At 41.0% G+C, this 21066-nt stretch overlaps 1 protein-coding gene across 13 annotated transcripts; it reads left to right on the top strand.

Moving 5' to 3' along the window:
• The first annotated feature begins 12537 nt into the window (after window positions 1-12537).
• On the top strand, window positions 12538-18035 carry RNASE9 (ribonuclease A family member 9 (inactive)). Of its 13 annotated transcripts, none has more exons than XM_017868476.1 (5): window positions 12538-12670; window positions 13207-13241; window positions 14198-14249; window positions 15158-15270; window positions 17048-18016. In XM_017868476.1, exon 5 carries the CDS (start codon window positions 17062-17064, stop codon window positions 17674-17676), a length of 615 nt encoding a protein of 204 aa, XP_017723965.1. In that variant the 5' UTR covers window positions 12538-12670; window positions 13207-13241; window positions 14198-14249; window positions 15158-15270; window positions 17048-17061; the 3' UTR covers window positions 17677-18016. The 13 variants fall into 13 exon arrangements, with proteins under 13 accessions (XP_017723965.1, XP_017723964.1, XP_017723968.1 ...); XM_017868475.1 differs by having other exon boundaries at window positions 12538-12701; XM_017868479.1 differs by lacking the exon at window positions 15158-15270 and having other exon boundaries at window positions 12538-12701; window positions 17048-18035.
• Window positions 18036-21066: the final 3031 nt, after the last annotated feature.

Genomic DNA, 21066 nt, shown 5'->3' with positions numbered 1-21066 from the left:
TTATGAGACAAGGAAGAAAACAAAAATATTTTACCCCAAAACATGTATTAGTCAAGATTCCCTAGAGGGACATAATAGGATAGATGTATGTATATAAAGGGGAGTTTATTAAGTATTAACTAACATGATCACAAGATCCCACAAGATTCCTGGCTGTCTGCAAGCTTGAGTTGCAAGGAAAGCCAGTCTGAGTCTCAAAACTGAAGAGTTTGGAGTCTGATGCTCGAGGGCAGGAAGCATCCAGCACGGGAGAAAGATGTAGGCTGTGAGCCTAGGCCAGTCTCACCTTTTCACATTTTTCTGTCTGCTGATTAGATTGTGACCACGAGATTAAGGCTGAGTCTGCCCCGCTACAGCCCATTGACTCAAAAGTCATTTTCCTTTGACATCACCCAGGACCAATACTTTGCATCCTTCAATCCAATCAAGTTGACACTCAGTATTAACCGTCACAAGTCCACCCCTTGTCAACTTGAACCCATACACATCTCCTGAGAACACACATAATCTTCAAATAAAGACAATAATGTTGTAATTACACCTGACATAATACAACTATCCTTCATACCACCAGAAACGCACCAATCCCCAATCCAAATACTATTACATAAAGTTAACAATACTTACATGCTGATATGAACCCAATAAATCTTATGTCACATGATAACGGAAAAGGAAATAAAATGAGGATATTTTCCTAGTAATAGTGTATACATGCACAAACATGCATTTAACAAAAGAAGGAGGAAATACTCATGACAGTTACAGTCCTTGTTTCTGCAGCTGGTCACGTGGTCGTAGCTGGTATTGATGACCTTCTACTACCCGTTCTCTATTCCCTTTGCCTTCAGCAAGCACCTCAGCAGGTCGTGGTTTTTTTTTCCTGGCAGAGTGACCCAAACCTTCATTCCTGAGGGGTCTGGACCATTTGTAGTCCTGCCCAAATTGGGCTGTTGTGGTTTTTCATTGACCTTAATCACAGGGCATAGTAATACTAAGAGACTTCCTAATGAATCTCCTGTATGCCATGTATACTCTTTCCTTACCTCTGTTGTGGAGTAGTAGACTGATTTCATCTTGAAAGCCGGAGTCAGTCACCCCAGTCAACACTATAACTCCCTTCTTAGCCTTCTTAGGCTTAAAGGTAGGAGGAGCCCAAAGTGTCCAGGTGTCAATCTTAACTTCCAGTTTAATGGAATCATTGTGTGTCTCCTGGTGACAGTGTTCCTCCCTCTGGAACTAAGACCTCTAGGCCAACAGAATGTAATGTTGTGGGAACAGGAAGCAAAAATTTTGCTAGTGAATCACTACGGTTGATGGTGAATGGTGCCATTTCCACTTCCACCCGTTGATTCCTGGACCCGTGAATCCTGGCTATGGGAGAAACAGTACCATGTTTTGGAAGCTGATTCAAAGCATAGATGGCCTTCTGGAGAACTTTGCCCCAGCCCTCCAAAGTATTGTCACCTAGTTGGCATTGTAATTGTGACTTCAAAAGGCCATTCCACCATTCTATCAATCAAGATGCTTCAGGATAATGGGGAACATGGTAAGACCAGTGAAATCCATGAGAGTAAGCCCACTGCCACACTGTTTTAGCCATAAAGTGATTGCCTTTGTCAGAGGCGATGCTGTGTGGAATGCCATGACAGTGAATAAGACATTCTTTGAGTCCACAGATGGCAGTCTTGGCAGAAGCATTGCATGCAGGATAGGCAAATCCATATCGGGAGTAAGTGTCTATCCCAGTGAGGACAAACCTTTGCCCTTTCCATGATGAAAGAGGTTCAATATAATCAATCTGCCACGAGGTAGCTGGCTGATCACCCCGAGGAATGGTGCCATATCGAGGGCTCAGTGTTGACCTCTGCTGCTAGCAAATTGGACACTCAGCAGTGACTTTAGCCAGGTAAACCTTGGTGAGTGGAAGTCCATGTTGCTGAGCCTATGCATAACCTCCATCCCTGCTACCATGGCCACTTTGCTCATGGGCCATTGGGCGATGACAGGGGTGGCTGGGGAAAGAGGCTCAGTGGTGTCCACAGAAAGGGTCATCTTATTCACTTGATTATTAAAATCCTCCTCTTCTGAGGTCACTCATTGGTGAGCACTCCCATGGGATGCAAATATCTTTATAGCTTTTGATCACTCAAAGAGGTCCATCCACATACCTCTTCCCCAGATTTCTTTGTCACCAATTTTCCAATCATGCTTCTTCCAAGTCCCTGACCATCCAGCCAAACCATTGGCTACAGCCCATGAATCAGTATATAATCACACATCTGGCCATTTCTCCTTCCATGCAAAGTGCACAACCAGGTGCACTCCTTTAAGTTCTGCCCACTGGGAAGATTTCCCTTCACCACTGTCATTCAGGGATGTCCTAGAAGGGGGTTGTAGTGCTGCAGTTGTCCACTTCCGGGTGGTGCCTGCATATCATGCAGAACCATCTGTGAACTAGGCCTTAGTCTTCTCTTCCTCTGTCAACTGATCACAGGGAAACCCCCAGTGAGGCCATTGGTGCAGGCTGGGAGAGAGAAGGCAGTGTGGCAGGAGTGGAGATCATGGGCATTTGAACCACTTCCTCGTTAACTTACTTGTGCCTTCAGGACCTTCTTGAGTCCGATCGCATATATACTACTTCCATTTGACGATGGAATGCTGCTGTGCACGACCCACTTTATGGCTAGATGGGTCAGAAAACACCTAGTTCATGATAGGCAGTTCAGGTCGCATGGTGACTTGATGACCCATAGTCAAACTTTCAATTTCCACCAAAGCCCAGTAACAGGCCAAGAGCTGTCTCTCAAAAGAAGAGTAGTTACCTGCAGAAAATGACAGGGTCTTGTTCCAAAAATCCTAGAGTCCTCCACTGTGATTCATGTATGGGGACCTGCCAAAGGTTCCAAACAGCATCCCTATCTACCACTGACACCTCAAGCACCATTAGATCTGCTGGGTCATATGGCCCAAGTGGCAGAGCAGCTTGCACAGCAGCCTGGACCTGTTTCAGAGCCTTCTCCTGTTCTGGACCCCACTCGAAACTGGCAGCCTTTTGGGTCACTCAACAAATGGGCTGGAGTAACACACCCAAATGAGGAATGTGCTGCCTCCAAAATCCAAATAGGCCCACTAGGCATTGTGCCTCTTTCTTAGTTGTAGGAGGGGCCAAATGCAGCAACTTCTCCTTCACCTTAGGACTGTCTTGACAGGCCCCACACCACTGAACCCCTAGAAATTTTACTGAGGTAGAAGTACCCTGAATTTTAGTCAGATGTATTTCCCATCCTCTGGCATGCAAATATCTCACCAATAAGTCCAGTGCATTTGCTACTTCTTGCTCACTGGATCCATTCAGCATAATGTCATCAATGTAGTGGACCAGCAGTGTGATATCTTGCAGAAGTGAAAAGCGATCAAGGTCTCTTTGAATAAGATTATGACACAAAGCCAGAGAGTTGATATACCCCTGGGGTACGACAGTAAAGGTATATTGCTGGTCTTGCCAACTGAAGGCAAATTGCTTCTGGTGGGCCTTATGGACAGGAATGGAGAAAAGGCATTTACCAAGTCAATGGTTGCATACCAGGTATCAGGAGATGTGTTAATTTGCTCAAGCAATAAAACCATATCTGGTACAGCAGCTGCAATTGGAGTCACCACTTGGTTAAGCTTACAAAAATCCACTGTCATTCTTCAAGATCCATCTGTCTTCTGCACAGGCCAAATGAGAGAGCTGAAGGCGGATGTGGTGGGAATCCTCACCCTGCATCTTTCCATTCCTTGAAGGTGGCACTAATCTCTGCCCTCCTTCCAGTGATACAATATTATTGTTGATTTACTGTTCTTCTAGGTAGAGGTATCTCTAATGGCTTCCATTTGGCCTTTCCCACCATAATAGTCCTCGCCGTACCAGTCAGGGAGCCAATGTGGGTGTTCTCCCAGCTGCTAAGTATGTCTATGCCAGTTATGCATGTTGGCACTAAGGAAATGACTATAGGATGAGTCTGGGGACCCACTGTAAGTGGGACCTGAGTTAAAACTCCATTATTTATCTGACCTCCATAAGCCCCTACTTTAACTGGAGAACCACAATGATGTTTTGGGTCTCCTGGAATCAACATCAGCTCAGACCCAGTGTCCAGTAATCCCCAAAATGCCTGATCATTGCACTTTCCCAATGTACAGTTACCCTGGTAGAAGGCTGGAGGTCTTCTTGGGGAAGGATGGGAGAAAAATTCACTGCATAAATTGTCAGTAATGTAGTGAAATCCTCCCTCAAAAGGACCCAGCCTCCCTTTCATTCAAGGAGTTCTGGGTCTGTAAACTAGCTCACGTCTGGAAATTGATTTAGGGGCTGTGACTCTCTGTTTTTATAATTCAAATTAGTCTTTTGTCCATTCGACCTAGAAGTTTTCTCCTTATATAAATTAAGTAGGAATGAAATTCCTATCATTTTCACTTCTAGGAACACCGTGATTAATTAGCCAATGCCAGAGCTCTACATGAGTCACACTATTCTTATTGCTGCTTTGTCTCTGCTGTCCATTATGATAGCTACACCCACCCTGCCTTTGATGGTTGAGTGATGCCACTTGGCCTCTGCCACCTCAGGATCCAATTATTCCCACTGTATTTAAATTTTGTAGTTGAGTGACTGTGGTTCCCATTGTTAGACCTGACATACAGAGAAGAGCAAGTACAGGATTGTTCAAAGACGCAGGTGCTGCCCTTACAAATCTATTTTGCAAGGCATTGATCAAGGGTATATCTCCTGGACCCTCCCAGCTAGGATGAGTAGGTCTAAAGTGACGAATCCACTCCACCATCCCAATCTCCCTAAGCCTTCAGATTCCTTCCTCTATGTTAAACCAAGGGAGATCATGCATTTCCAGTTTACTTGCAGTGGGCCATCTGTATTTCAGCTAACCAAGCAAATAAACTTTTAGAACTCTTTTTAACACCCTGAGCTGCAATGTTAAATGCACAGTCCCTACTTAGTGGGCTCAAATCAATAAATTCAGCCTGATCCAGCTCTATGTTTCTTTCTACCGCTATCCCATACCCTTAATATCCATTCCCATTCCCTCCAGGTTGCTGTTTATATAAATTAGAGAACTCAAGCAGTTCTTTTCAAGTATAGCATACCTCCTCATGGGTCACACTCTCAACATCACCTCTAGGGGCCCACTGGTACTTTAGTCTAGTTATAGGTCTAGAAGCAGACAGGAGTGTTAAGGGTGGCTCCTGAGGTGAATCAACATTATTTAATCTGGCAACTGCCTTATGGGGGGTCATCACCGTTGACTCAGATAGCACAGGGTTTATCTCCTCAGACAAAGGTGGAAAGGCTGATGGCAGCATGGGATGGGAAGGGGATGTTACCACTACTAGGGATGGGAAAGCTGTTTCTTCTGGCAAAAAAGTTTCATCAGAGTTTACAAACTCAGTGTCCCCAGCTTCATCAGGGTCCTCCCACACACCCCCATTCCAAGTTGCACAGTCACATTCCAGTCAATGCCCTCACTTTAACAGTAGATACCTGGCGAGGCTGTGTGTGCCCCTTTTGTGGCAGGTCAGTCACTTGCATGATAAAAATCTGTGTCTGTTTTTCCACAATTTCAGCTCTTTTTCTGCAGGAGATAAGACTCTCGCTCAAAACAATCTTAGCAGATTTGAGGCTAAGTACTTGCTTCTGAAGCTGGGAGACAGAATCCCTGAGTTCACAATTATCTTTCATCACTTTGTTCACTGAACTTAGAAACAACTAACAGCTTCATTAAGTTCCTTGGCTCTCCACATATAATCAAAGGTATTATGTATAGAGTCACTAAACTCCTTGCCTCTCCTGAGCAGTGAATCAGGAGTGTCAAGTGCAATTATTTTGCTTAAGTCTCTAAACAGTTAATGCCAAGGACTATCAGTGTTTTCCATACTGTTAGAAATACAGTCCTTAGCATTTTGGGGTCTAATCATATTAAGCAGCTAACTCCAGAATCCCCAAAACCAATAAAAGAATTCGATCCTTAATATTCTCTTCCACTAGAACCACTCCCGCTATCAAAATTTGTATTAGTCAGAGTTCCTTAGAGAGACAGAACGAATAGGATAGATGTTTATATATAAAGGGGAGTTTATTAAGTATTAACTTACATGATCACAAGGTCCCACAATAGGCTATCTGCAAGCCTGAGCAGCAGGGAGAGCCAGTTGGAGTTTCAAAACTCAAGAACTTGGAGTCTGATGTTCAACGGCAGGAAGCATCCAGCACGGGAGAAAGATGTAGGCTGGGAGGCTAGGCCAGTCTCACCTTTTCACATTTTTCTGGCTGCTTTATATTCACTGGCAGCTGATTAGATTGTGCCCATCAGATTAAGGGTGGATCTGCCTTCCCTAGCCACTGACTCAAATGTTAATCTTCTTTGGCAACATCCTCACAGACACACCCAACATCAATACTTTGCATCCTTCAATCCAATCATGTTGACCCTCAGTATTAACCATCACAACATGTTTCTCTGCCATATCTTGAAATGGCCCTGCAAAGTGCCCTTCGTGGGGGAAAGGTCTGCATTTGTAAAGAATCTCTATTAACATAGCTAGATCTTTTTCTTCCAGGCTCTCTCAATCCTGAAGAGATTAACTAAAAGTGTAGCACTTTTTAAAGATCTGAACAGGAAACATTTATCATCTATTGTCTCTAAGGGCAGCTGCTATAAGACATCAAAAGAACATCAAAAGATTGTGGTCTCCACAATCTTTTATCTTAACCTGAACATTTCCTTTCTGTTGATCCCAGGTCATTAGACAAACTCAACCAATTGTCAACCAGAAAATATTTAAATTTTTCTATAGCCTGGAAGCCCCCACTTTGAGTTGTCCCGCCTTTCTGAACCAAACCAATGTATTTCTTAAATGTGTTTGATTGATGTCTCATGCCTCCCTAAAACATAGAAAACCAAGCTGTACCCTGACCACCTTGGGCACATGCTTTCAGGACCTCCTGTGGGCTGTGTCATGGGCCATGATTACTCATATTTGGCTCAGGATAAACCTCTTCAAGTATTTTACAGAGTTTGACTCTTTTCTTCCACACATTGTAGTTCTGGTTTACATTTCCTTGGTGATTAGTGACTGAGCTTTTTTTACATACCTGTTGGCCATTTGTATGTCTTCTAAATAATTTCTATTCAGATCATTGCCCATTTTGAAATAGAATTTTATTTTGCTATTGAGTTGTTTGAATTTCTTATGTATTCTGGTTACCCCTTGTTGGATGGGTAGTTTGCAAATATTTTCTCCTATTTTGTAGGTGGTCTCTTCACTCTTAATGTTTCCTTTGCTGTGCATAAGCTTTTTAGTTTTATGTCATCTCATTTGTCTATTTTTGCTTTTGTTGCCTGTGCTTTTGAGGTCTTACCCAAAATGTCTTTGCCCAGATCAATATTCTGAAGTATTTATCCAATGTTTTCTTCAGTAGTTTTATAGTTTCAGGTATTATATTTAAGTTTTTAATTCATTTGATTTGGTTTTTGTATATGGTGAGAGATAAGGGTCTAGATGTACTCTTCTACTTATAGATATCTAGTTTCCCCAGCATTATTTATTGAAGAGGCTATTCTTCCCTCAGTGTATGTTTTTGGCACATTTGTCAAAAATGAATTGACTGTAAATATGTGGATTTATTTTTGGGTTTTCTATTCTGTTCCATTGGTTTATATATCTGCTTTTATGCCAGTATCATGCTATAATGGTTACTATAGTTTTGTAGTATATTTTGAAGTCAGGTAGTACGGTGCCTCCAGCTTTATTCTTTTTGCTCTGCAATACTTCGACTATTCTGGATCCTTTGTGGCTTCACACTTATCTTAATATTATCTTTTCTATTTCTATGTAGAGTGTCACTGGTGTTTTGATAGACCTTGCATTGCATCTGTAGATCACTTTGGGTAATATGGACATGTTATTAATACTAATTCTTCCAATCCATGGAAAGGGATGTCTTTGCATTTTTTGGTGTCCTTTTCCATTTTTTTAATCCATGTTTTATAGTTTTCACTTTAGAGATCTTTTATTTCTTTGGTTAAACTTATTTCAATTATTTTATAATATTTTGCAGCTATTGTGAATGTGATTGCTTTCTTTTTCCGATTGTTTGTTGCTGATGTATAAAAGTGCTATTGATTTTTGTATGTTAATTTTGTGTCCTGCAAACTTACTGAATTCATTTATCAGTTTTAGCAGCTTTTGGTGGAATCTTTAGGTTTTCTAGGTATAAGATTATGTCACCTGCAAACAAGGATAACTTGACTTTTTCCTTTCCAATTTAGATGCCCTTTATTTGTTTATCTTTTTCTTGCCTAATTTGTCTGGCTGGGACTTCCAGTACTATGTTGAATAAAAGTGACAAAAGTGGGCATCCTTGGCTTGTGTCAGATATTAAAAGAAAGGCTTTCTGTTTTCTTCCCATCAGTATGATATTAGCTATGGGTTTGTCATATATAATATATAACCTTTATTGTTTTGAGGCGTATTCCTTCTACACCCAGTTTGTGTAAGTTTTCATCATGAAAAGATGTTGAATTTTAACAAGTGCTTTTTTTTGCATCTATTAACGTGATCATAAGGTTTTTGTTCTTGATTATTGATTCACTTTCATGTCTGTGCATTTGAGGAGATAGCTACGTCTTACAGCTTTATGTAGTTGTTCTTTGGTGGTCTTAGGGCTTCACTTCTTAGTATCAAAACTTAAATATGGCTTGTTATTGTTTCTGGTTCTGGGGGAGACTTATAGTGAGCACCAGAGTTAAAACACTGCACTAGAACTAACTTGTTGCCCTGGCGTTGTTTTCTAGTTAGGGGAAGATTTACAGAGAACACTGGAACTTAAACGCTGCTCTAGAAAGAAATCACTGTCCAGTCATTGTTTCCCAGTCTGAGAAAGACATAAGCAAGCACTGCAACTTAATCCTGATCTTTTAGTTGTTTCCAGGCCAGAGGAAGGCCCCATGTGAGCACCTGGGCTTTGAGAAAAACCTGGCTAGGAATTTGGGCCTTCCCACAGATTGTGCCCCCTGTGGTGCTATGATGCCAGCCAATCTCTTCAGTGGGGTATCCTCACTGTTTGGAGCACTGAGTAGATACCATGATTCATGTGCCAGTCACTGCAGTCAACACCTTAATTCACTCCAGGTGGTCCAGTCCTCCTGGCACTCCCAATAGTTCCTGTGGGAAGGGACCAGAATGGGGCTTCCCATGAAAACTCCCAGATTAGTGGTGGGATCGGATGTTCACCTCCAACTCTCTCCTCTCACCTCAGCAAACATGGGTGTAAGGAAATGTTCCTGGAAATAAGCCAGGTTCGGCTGCTTTTTCTTGTGGCCCAGTAACAAGAAGCAGACAAACTAGAAAAGAAGGGAATTTATTGCTGTTACAGGGTACAGGGAGAAGGCTGGAGATAATTCCATCAGACCAACTCAAAGTGTTGCAATTTTCTTGTATAGATTGGGGTTATGTGCCTACATGCAGTATAGCATTTGTCTAAGTCTATTGATAACTAATTTTGTTTCAACTAGAAGGTCAGAGGAAAAAAAAAAAATGCTTGGTAAGTCTGATTAAGCTGTGAGCACCCCAGTGCCTTCGAGGCCTGTCTACTGTGGTACCAGAGTGATTATTTCTATCTTATCTCTTTTACAGCTTGGTCTGGAGAGCTGCCCTAGACTCTCCAATAAATCTATTCAAACAGTTGCCTCTGTTACCTTGACTAGTCTCAGGACCGGAGACGGGTCCTGGCACTAGGAATGTAAGGCTGTCCCTATTATTTTGACTTGCTCCAGGTTAGGGAGAAGCTCATGCAAGGCTCCTACTGACCATATGTTTCATTTCCTTGATGTCTGGGCACCGATTTCCCTAGGTTTAACTATTTGCTCAAGGTTAAGGCAGCTCTGTGGAAATTTGTCTATGTAAGTGGAGTGCTATGCAGGCCTGTCTGTGTGACTGTCATGCAGGCCTGTCTGTGTGATTGTCAGGGAGAATTGGCCTGCCACAGAAATGCTCCATGGAAGAGGAAGGGTTGGGGAAGGCTTGGCCGCTTGGGGAAGGGTTGGCACAGTCTAAAATGGCTATTTCTCTTACTGGTGGTGGCTTGTTTTGATTCTGTGGACCAAGGGGATTTTCCACTTCTCCCCAAGTTCTGTTGTATTCAGGGATTCAGGGTGGTATTTTTGTCTTTGAGTAGTTTCTAGTTATATTTTTTGGTAGGGAGTGATGCCAGAGAATCTTCTACTCTACCACTTTGCTAACTTTCATGCTGTCTCTTGTTTTTCAAAGCCATGTCTAAAGTATTTTAGTTCTCTAAAAGTATAGGGAGCCTCAGGTGTTGCTTGAGGCTATACCAGACTGGAACCTATTAGTTTCTCTTCACAGACATAAGGACCCAGAGGAAGGAAGGAAGAGACTAGAGTGACTGGCTCACATTGAATACAATCTGAATAAAGACTGGCAGTGAGCATAATATGAACTATATTATGCAGCCCTCTTAAAGTGACATTTTCTACCTTGTCATATGTTATAGATTGGAATTTAGCTTTTATTGCTGTAGAAGACTGGAAAAGAAAGGGAGAACTTCTTTGTTTCTATAACACAAGAAGTTGTCATATCTTTGGGCCTTGATGGTTCAAGTGGAAGTTAATAGCATTGGCATTAAATTCTTAGATACCTGAAAGACAGAGGAAAACCTCTGCTCAATATTTAGGCCATTTATAACAGAAAGAGAAACTTTGATAATGCCAATCAACACTCACATATAAGGTACTGAACTTTTTGTACTAGGACAATTTCAGATTCCTGGGTTTCTCTGATTCCGTAAGAAAGGTGGAAGACACCTAGAATAATAGCTGAGCTACATTTTGCTGCCACTTTCAATAGTTGGGGTTTTGGTACAGATATATTGGATTTAGAGAAGAAATTAACACTTTATTTACACCTGAGTTTGAGAAGCTCATTCACACTACACATGTCTAGAAAGCATTTTTAAGCTGTTTGTGGTCTTTGAATCTTATATTTGGTGTCTTTAGAGATTCTTATTTTGTTTATGGTGAAATTTTCTATGCACTCATGTATATGGTATGCGATTCAGTTTATGTGTGTGTAATCAAGTATTTCAGTAATTTTCTTTGTGAATGTGCTCTTGTCTTTTTTTTAAAATAAGAACATCTTTTATTTACTCAAAAACTATGAATAATGTCAGGCCTCTGAGCCCAAGCCGAGTCATCGCATCCCCTGTGACTTGCACTTATATGCCCAGATGGCCTGAAGTAACTGAAGAATCACAAAAGAAGTGCAAATGCCCTGACCCGCCTTAACTGATGACATTCCACCACAAAAGAAGTGAAAATGGCCTGTCCTTGCCTTAAGCGATGATATTATCTTGTGAAAGTCCTTTTCCTGGCTCAATCTGGCTCAAAATTCTCCCCCACTGAGCACCTTGTAACCCCCACTTATGCCCGCCAGAGAACAACCCCCCTTTGACTGTAATTTTCTTTTACCTACCCAAATCCTGTAAAACGGCCCCACCCTTATCTCCCTTTGCTGACTCTCTTTTTCAACTCAGCCCGCCTGCACCCAGGTGATTAAAAAGTTTTATTGCTCACACAAAGCCTGTTTGGTGGTCTCTTCACACGGACGCGCATGACAGATACCATTCTCAGTTCAATCATGGGTGTAAAGGTTTGAGACATAAATATTGCCTCAAAATGTTTGTGAAAATTTAAAGCTGGTTAAAACCTATATTTTTTCTACTGGATTTAACTAAGAGATACCCTGGGATTTATTCACAAAGGTTAGTCTAATTCTAAGGATTGAAGTTTTATAATCTGTCTTTTCTCAACCACTTAAACTAAGGCATAGATTTTCTGGTTGCTGATGAAAATTGAGTTTACTGATATAAATATGTGGGAGTTTGGAAAAATAGCACTTAATATTTAAGAACATGCCCAATCCAGATCTTAAAACTTCACTTCTTCAATGACATTTTGTTATTTTTTTGAATTTGTAAAATTGTCTATTTTAAAGATTAGAATAAAAAATTAACCAGAAATATATCATTCAGAAAAAACTTATTTTCTATTTTATTTTTTTCTTTTCTTTCCCATGTAATCTATATTTCTGTTAATTGGGAACGTGCTATAGATGGAGTGTTTTGATTTTCCCCCAGCTAAACAGCAAAGCACGTTTATTATTTTCGGATTTGGTCTCTATTCCTTTTTTGTGTAATAGGGAACAGCCCTTCTGTCGACAATTGGAATTCTGTTGGGTTTTAATTGTGTAGTTTTGCCTTTACTTCTGAAAGAGGACATGTGTTTCAGGTAGCCAATCAGAGTGCCCCACATCCCTGGATTTATTCATGTGGCAGAAGCACGGCCAATCAGAAAAGTTATTTTCCATGTTGGGTGAGGGTGGGAGAAAATGGCACTTCCTACTGTGACCCTAAATATAAGGCCACAAAGGGGCAGTGTCTCTCCATGTGATGACTGTGTCATCACATGGAGAGACCCTACGTGAGAATAAAGTGAATGTACAAAGGAGAGTAGAGTGGGAGAGAGTAGAAACAAGAGTCTAGTCAAGAATTTGATTTCTGTCTCCTGCCCTACCTCTTGGACTTCCAACTTCTGTGAGTCAATACAATGCCCCTTGCATTTAAGGTAATTTGTTTGGAATTTTTCTCACTGTCAACCAGGTAGTCCTACTACTATAATATTATATCACAAAATATTTAATATCTCTAAAATTTTTAATTCTTTTCTTTTTTCTATTCTCTTTGTTTCTCAGATGATCTAAAATTTTATTGATTAATACATTTGTAAATTCTGAAAATAGCCCATTCTAAGAATATACAATTCTATGAACATAAAATACTGTCTCAATAAATATTAGCTCTTATAATAATAATTATTGTTGCAATGTTTATTGTCATTTCTATAAACACATCAGACTCATTTTAACCTTTCCCTTTCCCACCTTTTTGGATATTTATATTTTAAAATTTCAGTTTTTTTCCCTTTTAAGTAAAATTTGCTGTTTGTCTTTCAATATAAATTATTGCAACCTAGAATTCTAGCTATTGAAATGCTAGAGGAAAGTATCAGCTATTCTTGTTATTGTATTTCTCAAATTTTCCAAAAAATTATAACAATTTCTTTCTGACAGAAACATCTCATCACACTTTCATCAGCAATGAGTTTGTAAGTTATTATAATTATTGTCAATTTAAAAGATTTAATTTAGTTTTCCTTTTGTGATTAAGGCTATATAATTATTATATGATCATGGTTTATTGATGCTTCATTATATAAGGTGAAATATTTTAAAATTAATTTGGCCGGGCCCCCAGCTGGCTCAAGCCTGAATCCCAGCACTTTGGGAGGCCGAGATGGGCGGATCACGAGGTCAGGAGATCGAGACATCCTGGCTAAACATGGTGAAACCCCGTCTCTACTAAAAATACAAAAAACTAGCCGGGCGAGATGGCGGGCGCCTGAGTCCCAGCTTGCTCCGGAGGCTGAGGTGGAGCTTGCAGTGAGCTGAGGATCTGCCACTGCACTCCAGCCCCATCTCAAAAAAAAAAAAAAAAAAAAAAATTAATTTAATTTAAATCAGTTTTAATTTAAATTTTAATCTTAGAATTTTAAAAATTAAAAATACCACTTAATAATCTTCTGAAATACACTGGTCCACCTACAAAGCCATTACTTAATTCCAATCTTTTCTTTTTACTGTAAACTTCTTACGTGTGTGGTTAAATACAGAGTTCTGATCTGGGGCTCAGAACTTGCATTTTAGGAAGAGAAACTAGATAGACAACCTTTCCAAGGCTTTTCTCAGTCTGCAAATCTAAGTTGCAATAAACCTTCCAAGCAAGTTTAAAAACAGGGAGGAAAAGCAGGGACTTGAACAGGTATTTGTGTGCCCATGTTCATAGCAACATGATTCACAATAGCCCGAAGGAGGAAGCCACTCATCCCATTCTTCCTCCAAGAACATTTGCTGAAAAGGCCAAACATTTTCCTTACTGTTTTCTGATGTTTTCTTTTTCACAAGTTCATTTTAATGCATATTAAGAAATTCCTTCTTCAACTTTAGTGAGCTAAGAATCACCTTTAAATTTGTTTAAAATGCAAATTTCTGGATTCATCCACAGAAATTTCAATTAGTGAGAACCCAGGAAAAACCAAGACGCCTACATTCCACAGGTAGGCCAGGAGTTTCTGCTGTGTGAGATTACCAGGCAAAAACTTCAGAAACACTGAGTGATCTTGTTTCAACACTATTTATTCTGTGTTCTCCTTCCCTCCCTCACTGCTACCCTGTCTCTCTCTCTCTGTCTCTCTCCTCTGTCTCTCTTTCTCCCATTCACTGTTAATCCTCATTTCTACCACCTGTCCCAAGCACCCTATAATCTACTTTCTGTTTGTCTCCGTGGTGAACATTTGAATAAGAAGAGGAATGAGTGTAGATTGCTTTATGAGATACCGAAATGTTTCATAAAATGATAATAAGTACAGGTACAGTGGAGTGCACCTGTAGTCCAAGCTACTTGGTAGGCTGTGGGAGGATTCCTTGAACCCAGGAGTTCTGAGTCAACTGAGGCAACATTGTGAGACCGTGACTCTTAAAAAAAAAAAACAGTAAAATGATACTAAGTAAAACAGCATATTATTGGCATATCAAAACAGAAAAAAGTGTTCAGAAACAGAATTATGAAATATAGAAAGTAGCTTTTAAAATTAGAGATGAGAGAATAGTTTTCTTCCCAAATAATTGATGCTGAGATTATGTATAAACCATGTGAAAAAAGACCACACTAACTTCTTACTATGCATTAAAATAAGTTCCAGATGGTTGAAAGATTTCTAAAAATCTGTAAGAGTAACAGAATGGAGTACAAAACAAAAATGCACATACTTTGAGATGAGAAAGGATTTTGAGAAGAATGAAACCACAATTGAATTCATAAATCAAGAATTAAGAAGGTTGCAGATTTAAAAAACAAGAGAGTGTTCTGGACAGGCCCTATGCATGTTCTCGGGAAGTAGAAAGGGCAGGGCCACAGCTGCCTGAATTCTGCTTTTCTCACGTGTACTGTCCATGTTCTCTCCAGATCAAGATGGTGCAGAGGCTTCACGTTCTCGTGAGAATATGTTCTGAGCTCTCTGGCCTGTCACCATGGGATCACTCTTCTGAAGAGACTTCCTGGAGGACACTGATGAGAATGTGAAAGCAGGGATGGGAGGAAAAGCAGGGAGGGGAGGGACAGTGTGGCACATGGCCACCCCAGAGTGCCCATTCTCACATCACTATTTTACGCAGCTTTTTCTTCTCTTTTCCATTCTTTGCACTCCTATGCTCAACTTTCATATTGTCTCCACTTTCTGATGTGTCCCCCAACATCCACCTTTCTTTAATTCCATCATTCTCTAACCTTTCTACACACATATGAACAAACTCAGTATCCAGCCCAGAACAGGAGATTGTCCATCTCCATCATTGATAGATCAAGGTCTCCAGGGAATGACTGTTAGAGAATCACTCAGGTTGCCACCAAGTAGGACTTCTTTTACAAAGAGCTTGGTAAGGTAAGAAAACTCAGGAGATTGTTTCTGCAGTAAAACAGTTGGTTCTTCATGGAGTGTGGACCAATTTGTCAAAGCATTCTAGGGACTCAAATTCAGTTTTAGGATTGGCCATTTCAGTAGTCACTGTGTTTGACAGCCTAGAGAGGGAGATACAGTCTAGCCTTAGGAAGCGAAACCAGACTGATAGAGGCGATAGAATAGCAGCTAAGAACAGATGTGCGGAAATTAGACAAAAATAGGCTTGAACCAGGAGTCTGCCAGATCTAATGTAAGATTTTAAGCAACTTCCCTTCACAGAGAGATATTAATAACTTTACCTTCTTTTTGCAACTTTCATTGTTATAACAACAACAATACTAAAAATAATATATTTATTATAGGGTTGTTTGGATGATAGTGATAATGTACTTAAAGTGCTTAGTCTAGTGCTTGGCACTTAACTCCTCATTATGCTAGCTATTAGTGTGTATCATTGTTTTTAGTTTAGGGTGACTTCAAGAATGTATTTTATCCCAGCTGCTCAAAACTTGAACCTTCCTTGATCCCTTTCCCAAAGGCATCTATAGTCAGAAAAGAGCAAGAGGAGAAAGAAAGACACGGTTAAGGAATTTTTTCTTATCAAAGTGGAATGTTTGAAAGGGGAGGGTGGCTCTTTTCAGAGCAAGTTCTCAACTCCTGGAAAGGGAAAAGATGCATTTGTTTCAGACGGAAGGAGCATGTGAGCCTCCTCTCTGCCTCCCTCCCTTTCTCCCCACCGCTGTCTTGATTTCATTTCTCCTTCCCTCTCTCCTTAATCTCTCTCTCTCTTTTTTTTTTTTTTTTTGAGGCGGAGTCTTGCTCTGTCGCCCAGGCTGAAGTGCAGTGGCACCACCTGGGCTCACTGCAAGCTCCGCCTCCCGGGTTCACGCCATTCTCCTGCCTCAGCCTCCGGAGTAGCTGGGACTACAGGCGCCCACCATCTCGCCCGGTTAATTTTTTGTATTTTTAGTAGAGACGGGGTTTCACCATGTTGGCCAGGATGGTCTCGATCTCCTGACCTCGTGATCCACCTGTTTCGGCCTCCCAAAGTGCTGGGATTACAGGCGTGAGCCACCGCGCCTGGCCTTTAATCTCTCTCTTGCTCCATTTCTTCCTTGTTTCCTTTTCTTCCTCCTTACTTTTATTTCTCTCCCTTTCTCATTCTCCTTCCTTTCACCTTTTCTTCTCTTACCACAGCTCTAGGCTGAACTGTAGGCCTAGTAAGGTCATTTCTGTGAATAATTTAGAAGTATTCAGATCGATTATGAGTTGGCGATTTAAAAATGATCCAAAATCTTAGAGCCCAGAACAGCAATATGTGGCATAAATGTGCCCCTCACAGGAAATGTGAAGCAAGCACATTATCACAATAGAACATATCTCCTTATCTCTTTTAGTGTCTACGGGAAAAATGATGAGAACTCTGATCACCACACACCCACTGCTCCTGCTTCTATTGCTGCAGCAGCTGCTGCAGCCAGTGCAGTTTCAAGAGGTGGATACAGATTTTGATTCCCCAGAAAATGAAATGGAAGACTTTGAAGAGTATTTAGAAGAATTTCATAGGACAGGGCCCACCAGACCACCTACCAAAGAAAAAGTCAAAAAACGTGTCATTATTGAACCTGGAATGCCATTATATGATAGGGACTACTGTAATGCAGAAATCATGAGAAAAAATGTCTACTATAAACAGCGTTGTGTGACAGAACATTACTTCCTCCTTATGCAATATGACGAGCTGCAAAAAATCTGTTACAACAGATTTGTGCCATGTAAGAATGGAATTAGGAAATGCAACAGGAGCAAGGGTCTTGTAGAAGGAGTGTATTGTAATTTAACAGAAGCATTTGAAATACCATGGTGTAAATATAAATCATTTTATAGGAAGGGCTATGTCCTTATCACCTGTGCATGGCAAAATGAAATACACAAACTTATTCCTCATACTATAAATGATCTCGTGGAGCCACCCGAACACAGAAGTTTCCTCAATGAGGATGGTGTCTTTGTCATACCGCCCTAGCAGAGCGTTCTCTGAGAGCTTAGGGTGGGAGGAATAATCCTCTCCATACTGATCCTTACAGATCAAAGTTGAGAATGGTAATTTTGTTTCCATTCACTTTAATCACCCACCTTCTTTTCTTCCTTTCCCAACACCTCACAAAAGCACTATAGCCTCGGTTCACAGACAGTGCTCTGAGATGTGGTCTCATGCAGGTCCCATAAGTTAGCATGCCTTGAATGTGTTACCGATACAGATGCCTGCAGTGGAAGGATGACTGGCACCAAGAGGAAAAGGAAATGGTTGCCTGAAATGTGCTCCGAAGACACATCCATGTGATTCTCTAGTTCAGCAGAAAGAATAAAAAGTGCTTCAATCTAGTGCAGTGGCTCTGGTATGGTGATGTGGGGTTTCTCAGTTTGGAACTTTCTTCCTTGTGACACAATTTGGCACCAACAGAACTCAAATCCCTTTCAGACGTTTATGTAATACATCTTTCTAGGGCTATGTGTGTGGCGATTTCACTTGTCTTATTCTTTCTTACAGGGCAATACGTAGATTCAGATGTGGGCAGCTCAGGATAAAGTCTTTCTATATTTAGGAAAGCAAACTCCCCAAAGGACATTTCTGTCGTCCAATGTTATTTGTATGAATTCCCACATCTTTACTTTAATTTAGCTTAGATGTTTGTGTTTACAAAATTACAAACAGTTTCTCAGTTTTACAAATAGTCACAATTATCTACAATTATTTTCCTCACTTTCTAGTAGATGTGGCTGCCTCTGAGAATACATCACCTCAGAGAGCGGCTGGAGGATCAGTCTGATGAAAGAAAAGGAGAAAATTATCTCCTTTTCTTCAACTTTCTTTCTTTTTTTTTTGAGATGGAGTTTCGCTCTTGTTGCCCAGGCTAGAGTGCAATGGCGCTATCTTGGCTCAGTGCAACCTCCACCTCCCAGGTTCAAGCGATTCTCCTGCCTCAGCCTCCTTAGTAGCTGGGATTATAGGCATGTGCCACCACGCCTGGTTAACTTTGTGTTTTTAGTAGAAACGGGGTTTCTCCATGTTAGTCAGGCTGGTCTCGAACTCCCAACTTCAGGTGATACGCCCACCTCGGCCTCCCAAAGTGCTGGGATTATAGGCATGAGCCACCGCGCCTGGCCTTCTTCAAACTTCTTAACATCATGTTACTATTATTGCTTAAAACTTTCTGAAACAAGGATAAATAGTAGTGATGGGGGATGGTAGGGAGGTGTCCATTGCTCTTTGCACGCTTTACCCAAGTCCAGTCTGTTAGTCTCCTCCCATTCCTTACCCCGTCTTTACACTCAGAGCTGAGCTCCTAATTTATCAATAAGTTGATGTAAGTAAGGGCCTAGAACTAAGGACTGCTAGACTCCATTTTAGTGTCTAAGGGAGGAACACAGGAATTCAAACTTCTAGGCACTTGTGATGGTTGATTTTATATGTCAACTTGATTGGGTTAGGGGATGCTCACATAAACATTTTTTTCTGAGTTTAAGTGTGAGAGTGTTTCTGGAAAAGGTTAGCATTTAATCCATAGACTGAATAAAGATCTCTCTCACCCATGCAGGTGGGCATCGTCCTATCTGTTAAGGGCCTAAATGGGACAAAAAGGCAGAGCAAGGGCAAATGGACTCTCTCTGCTTGAACTGAGACATCCACTTTCTCCTGCTTTTGGACATCAGTGCTTCTGGTTTTTGGGCCTTTATATTCAGACTAGAACTTACGACATTGGCTCTCCAGATTCTTGAAACTTTGGGTTTGGACTGGAACTCCATCACCAGCTTCCCAGCTTGCAGATGGCAAATTGTGGGGTTTCTCAGCTTCAACAATTGTGTGGGCCAATTCCACATGATAAATCTCTTTCCATGTATCGATATATGCTCTATTGGTTCTTTTTCTCTGGAGAACCATGACTGATACAGCACCAGTCTTCATTTAGAGGCACATGGCTTTTCATTGAAATGTTTGAGTGAATAAGGTACCATCCAACTTTTAGAAATCTCCATGACACCTTCTAAAACTCAACCTTTTGTACATGAGCTGAAGAAATTCCGCACATGGGCTAGCCTGACTGTGTTCTACAGACCATCTCTCTGGGTCATGCTCATCTCATTGATCTTGGAGGTTATACAACATAAAATATATTTATAAGAATACAGCCAGGCACAGTGGCTCATGCCTGTAATTCCAGCACTTTGGGAGGCTGAGGCGGGCAGATCACCTGAGGTCAGGAGTTCAAGACCAGCCTGGCCAAAATGGTGAAACCCTGTCTCTACTAAAATACAAAAATTAGCCAGGCGTGGTGGCCCATGCCTGTAATCCCAGCTACTCAGGAGGCTGAGACAGGAGAATCACTTGAACCCAGGAGGCAGAGGTTGCAGTAAGCCAAGATTGTGCCACTGCACTCCAGTCTGGATGACAGAGAGAGACTCTGTCTCAAAAAAAAAAAAAAAAAGAAAGAGTGTGGTATAGTATAATAACTAAGACATGAAAACAATCACGATGAACTTTTCTCTCTCCAGAATAGAAAATCTGATCCAAATGCCTTTTAGAATTAGAATCGTAGAAATAGAATAAGGCTCATTTGCACAGATTTCCCCTGTAGTCTAATATTGCACAAGAAACCACGATCCTGGCCCCTATCCACCAGATTCCCTATGATAAGTCCAAGCTGTAATTTCAGCTTCACTGATTATAATATTTCAAATAGTTATTGTCCAACATATATTAATACTCTATCCTCAATAATATCAAACTTCATTATTAAAATGAACATCGTACGCAACTTTGACTCACATAACAATTTATTATTTATGCTAGGATTCCTTGAGATGATATCCCCTTAATTATTTCAATTGTAGTAAAATATACCTGACATAAACTGACCATTTTAATCATGTTAAGTGTGCAGCTCAATAGCATTAGGTATATTCACATTGTTATGCAACCATCACCATGATCCATCTCCAGAACTTTTTCATCTTGCAAAACTAAAACTCTGCTCATTTAAATAATGTCCCGTCCAGCGGGATCTTTAACACAGACCTTGGAGGAGGGGGTGGGAATTTAGAGAGACAAGAGACACAAGAAATGGAGACAAGACAGTATCCTGATCAAGTCTTGTTTAATGGCGGCAGTGCAATGCCTTATATAGGCTGGCAGGGAAGAGGAAGGGCGGCAGAGCAGGCGGGGAGGAGAATAATGAGAGACGTCACCAGGCACATGCTCGGTAGATTTAGTCTTTCCCGGGCGCGGGAAGTTATCTACGCGCGCGCGGGAAAAGTTGATGATGAAGAACCAGGAAGTGCGCCATCTTGTCTCCACAATGCGGAGCTTAAGCAACAGAGGCCGCGGCAATTTCCGGGCCTCACGGCTCCGGACAGG

The sequence above is a fragment of the Rhinopithecus bieti genome, unplaced genomic scaffold, assembly GCF_001698545.2.
Source record: "Rhinopithecus bieti isolate Rb0 unplaced genomic scaffold, ASM169854v2 scaffold_3902, whole genome shotgun sequence".
Lineage (NCBI taxonomy): Eukaryota > Metazoa > Chordata > Mammalia > Primates > Cercopithecidae > Rhinopithecus > Rhinopithecus bieti.
This window is presented reverse-complemented; position numbering and strand designations above follow the sequence as displayed.

Bases quoted from the DNA above. Each gene is read 5' to 3' on its own strand.
- RNASE9 (XM_017868473.1), top strand. The intron at 14,250-15,157 runs GTAGGCCAGGAG...TGTTCTCTCCAG, and splicing joins AAGACGCCTACATTCCACAG to ATCAAGATGGTGCAGAGGCT. The intron at 15,188-17,047 runs GTGAGAATATGT...TATCTCTTTTAG, and splicing joins TGCAGAGGCTTCACGTTCTC to TGTCTACGGGAAAAATGATG.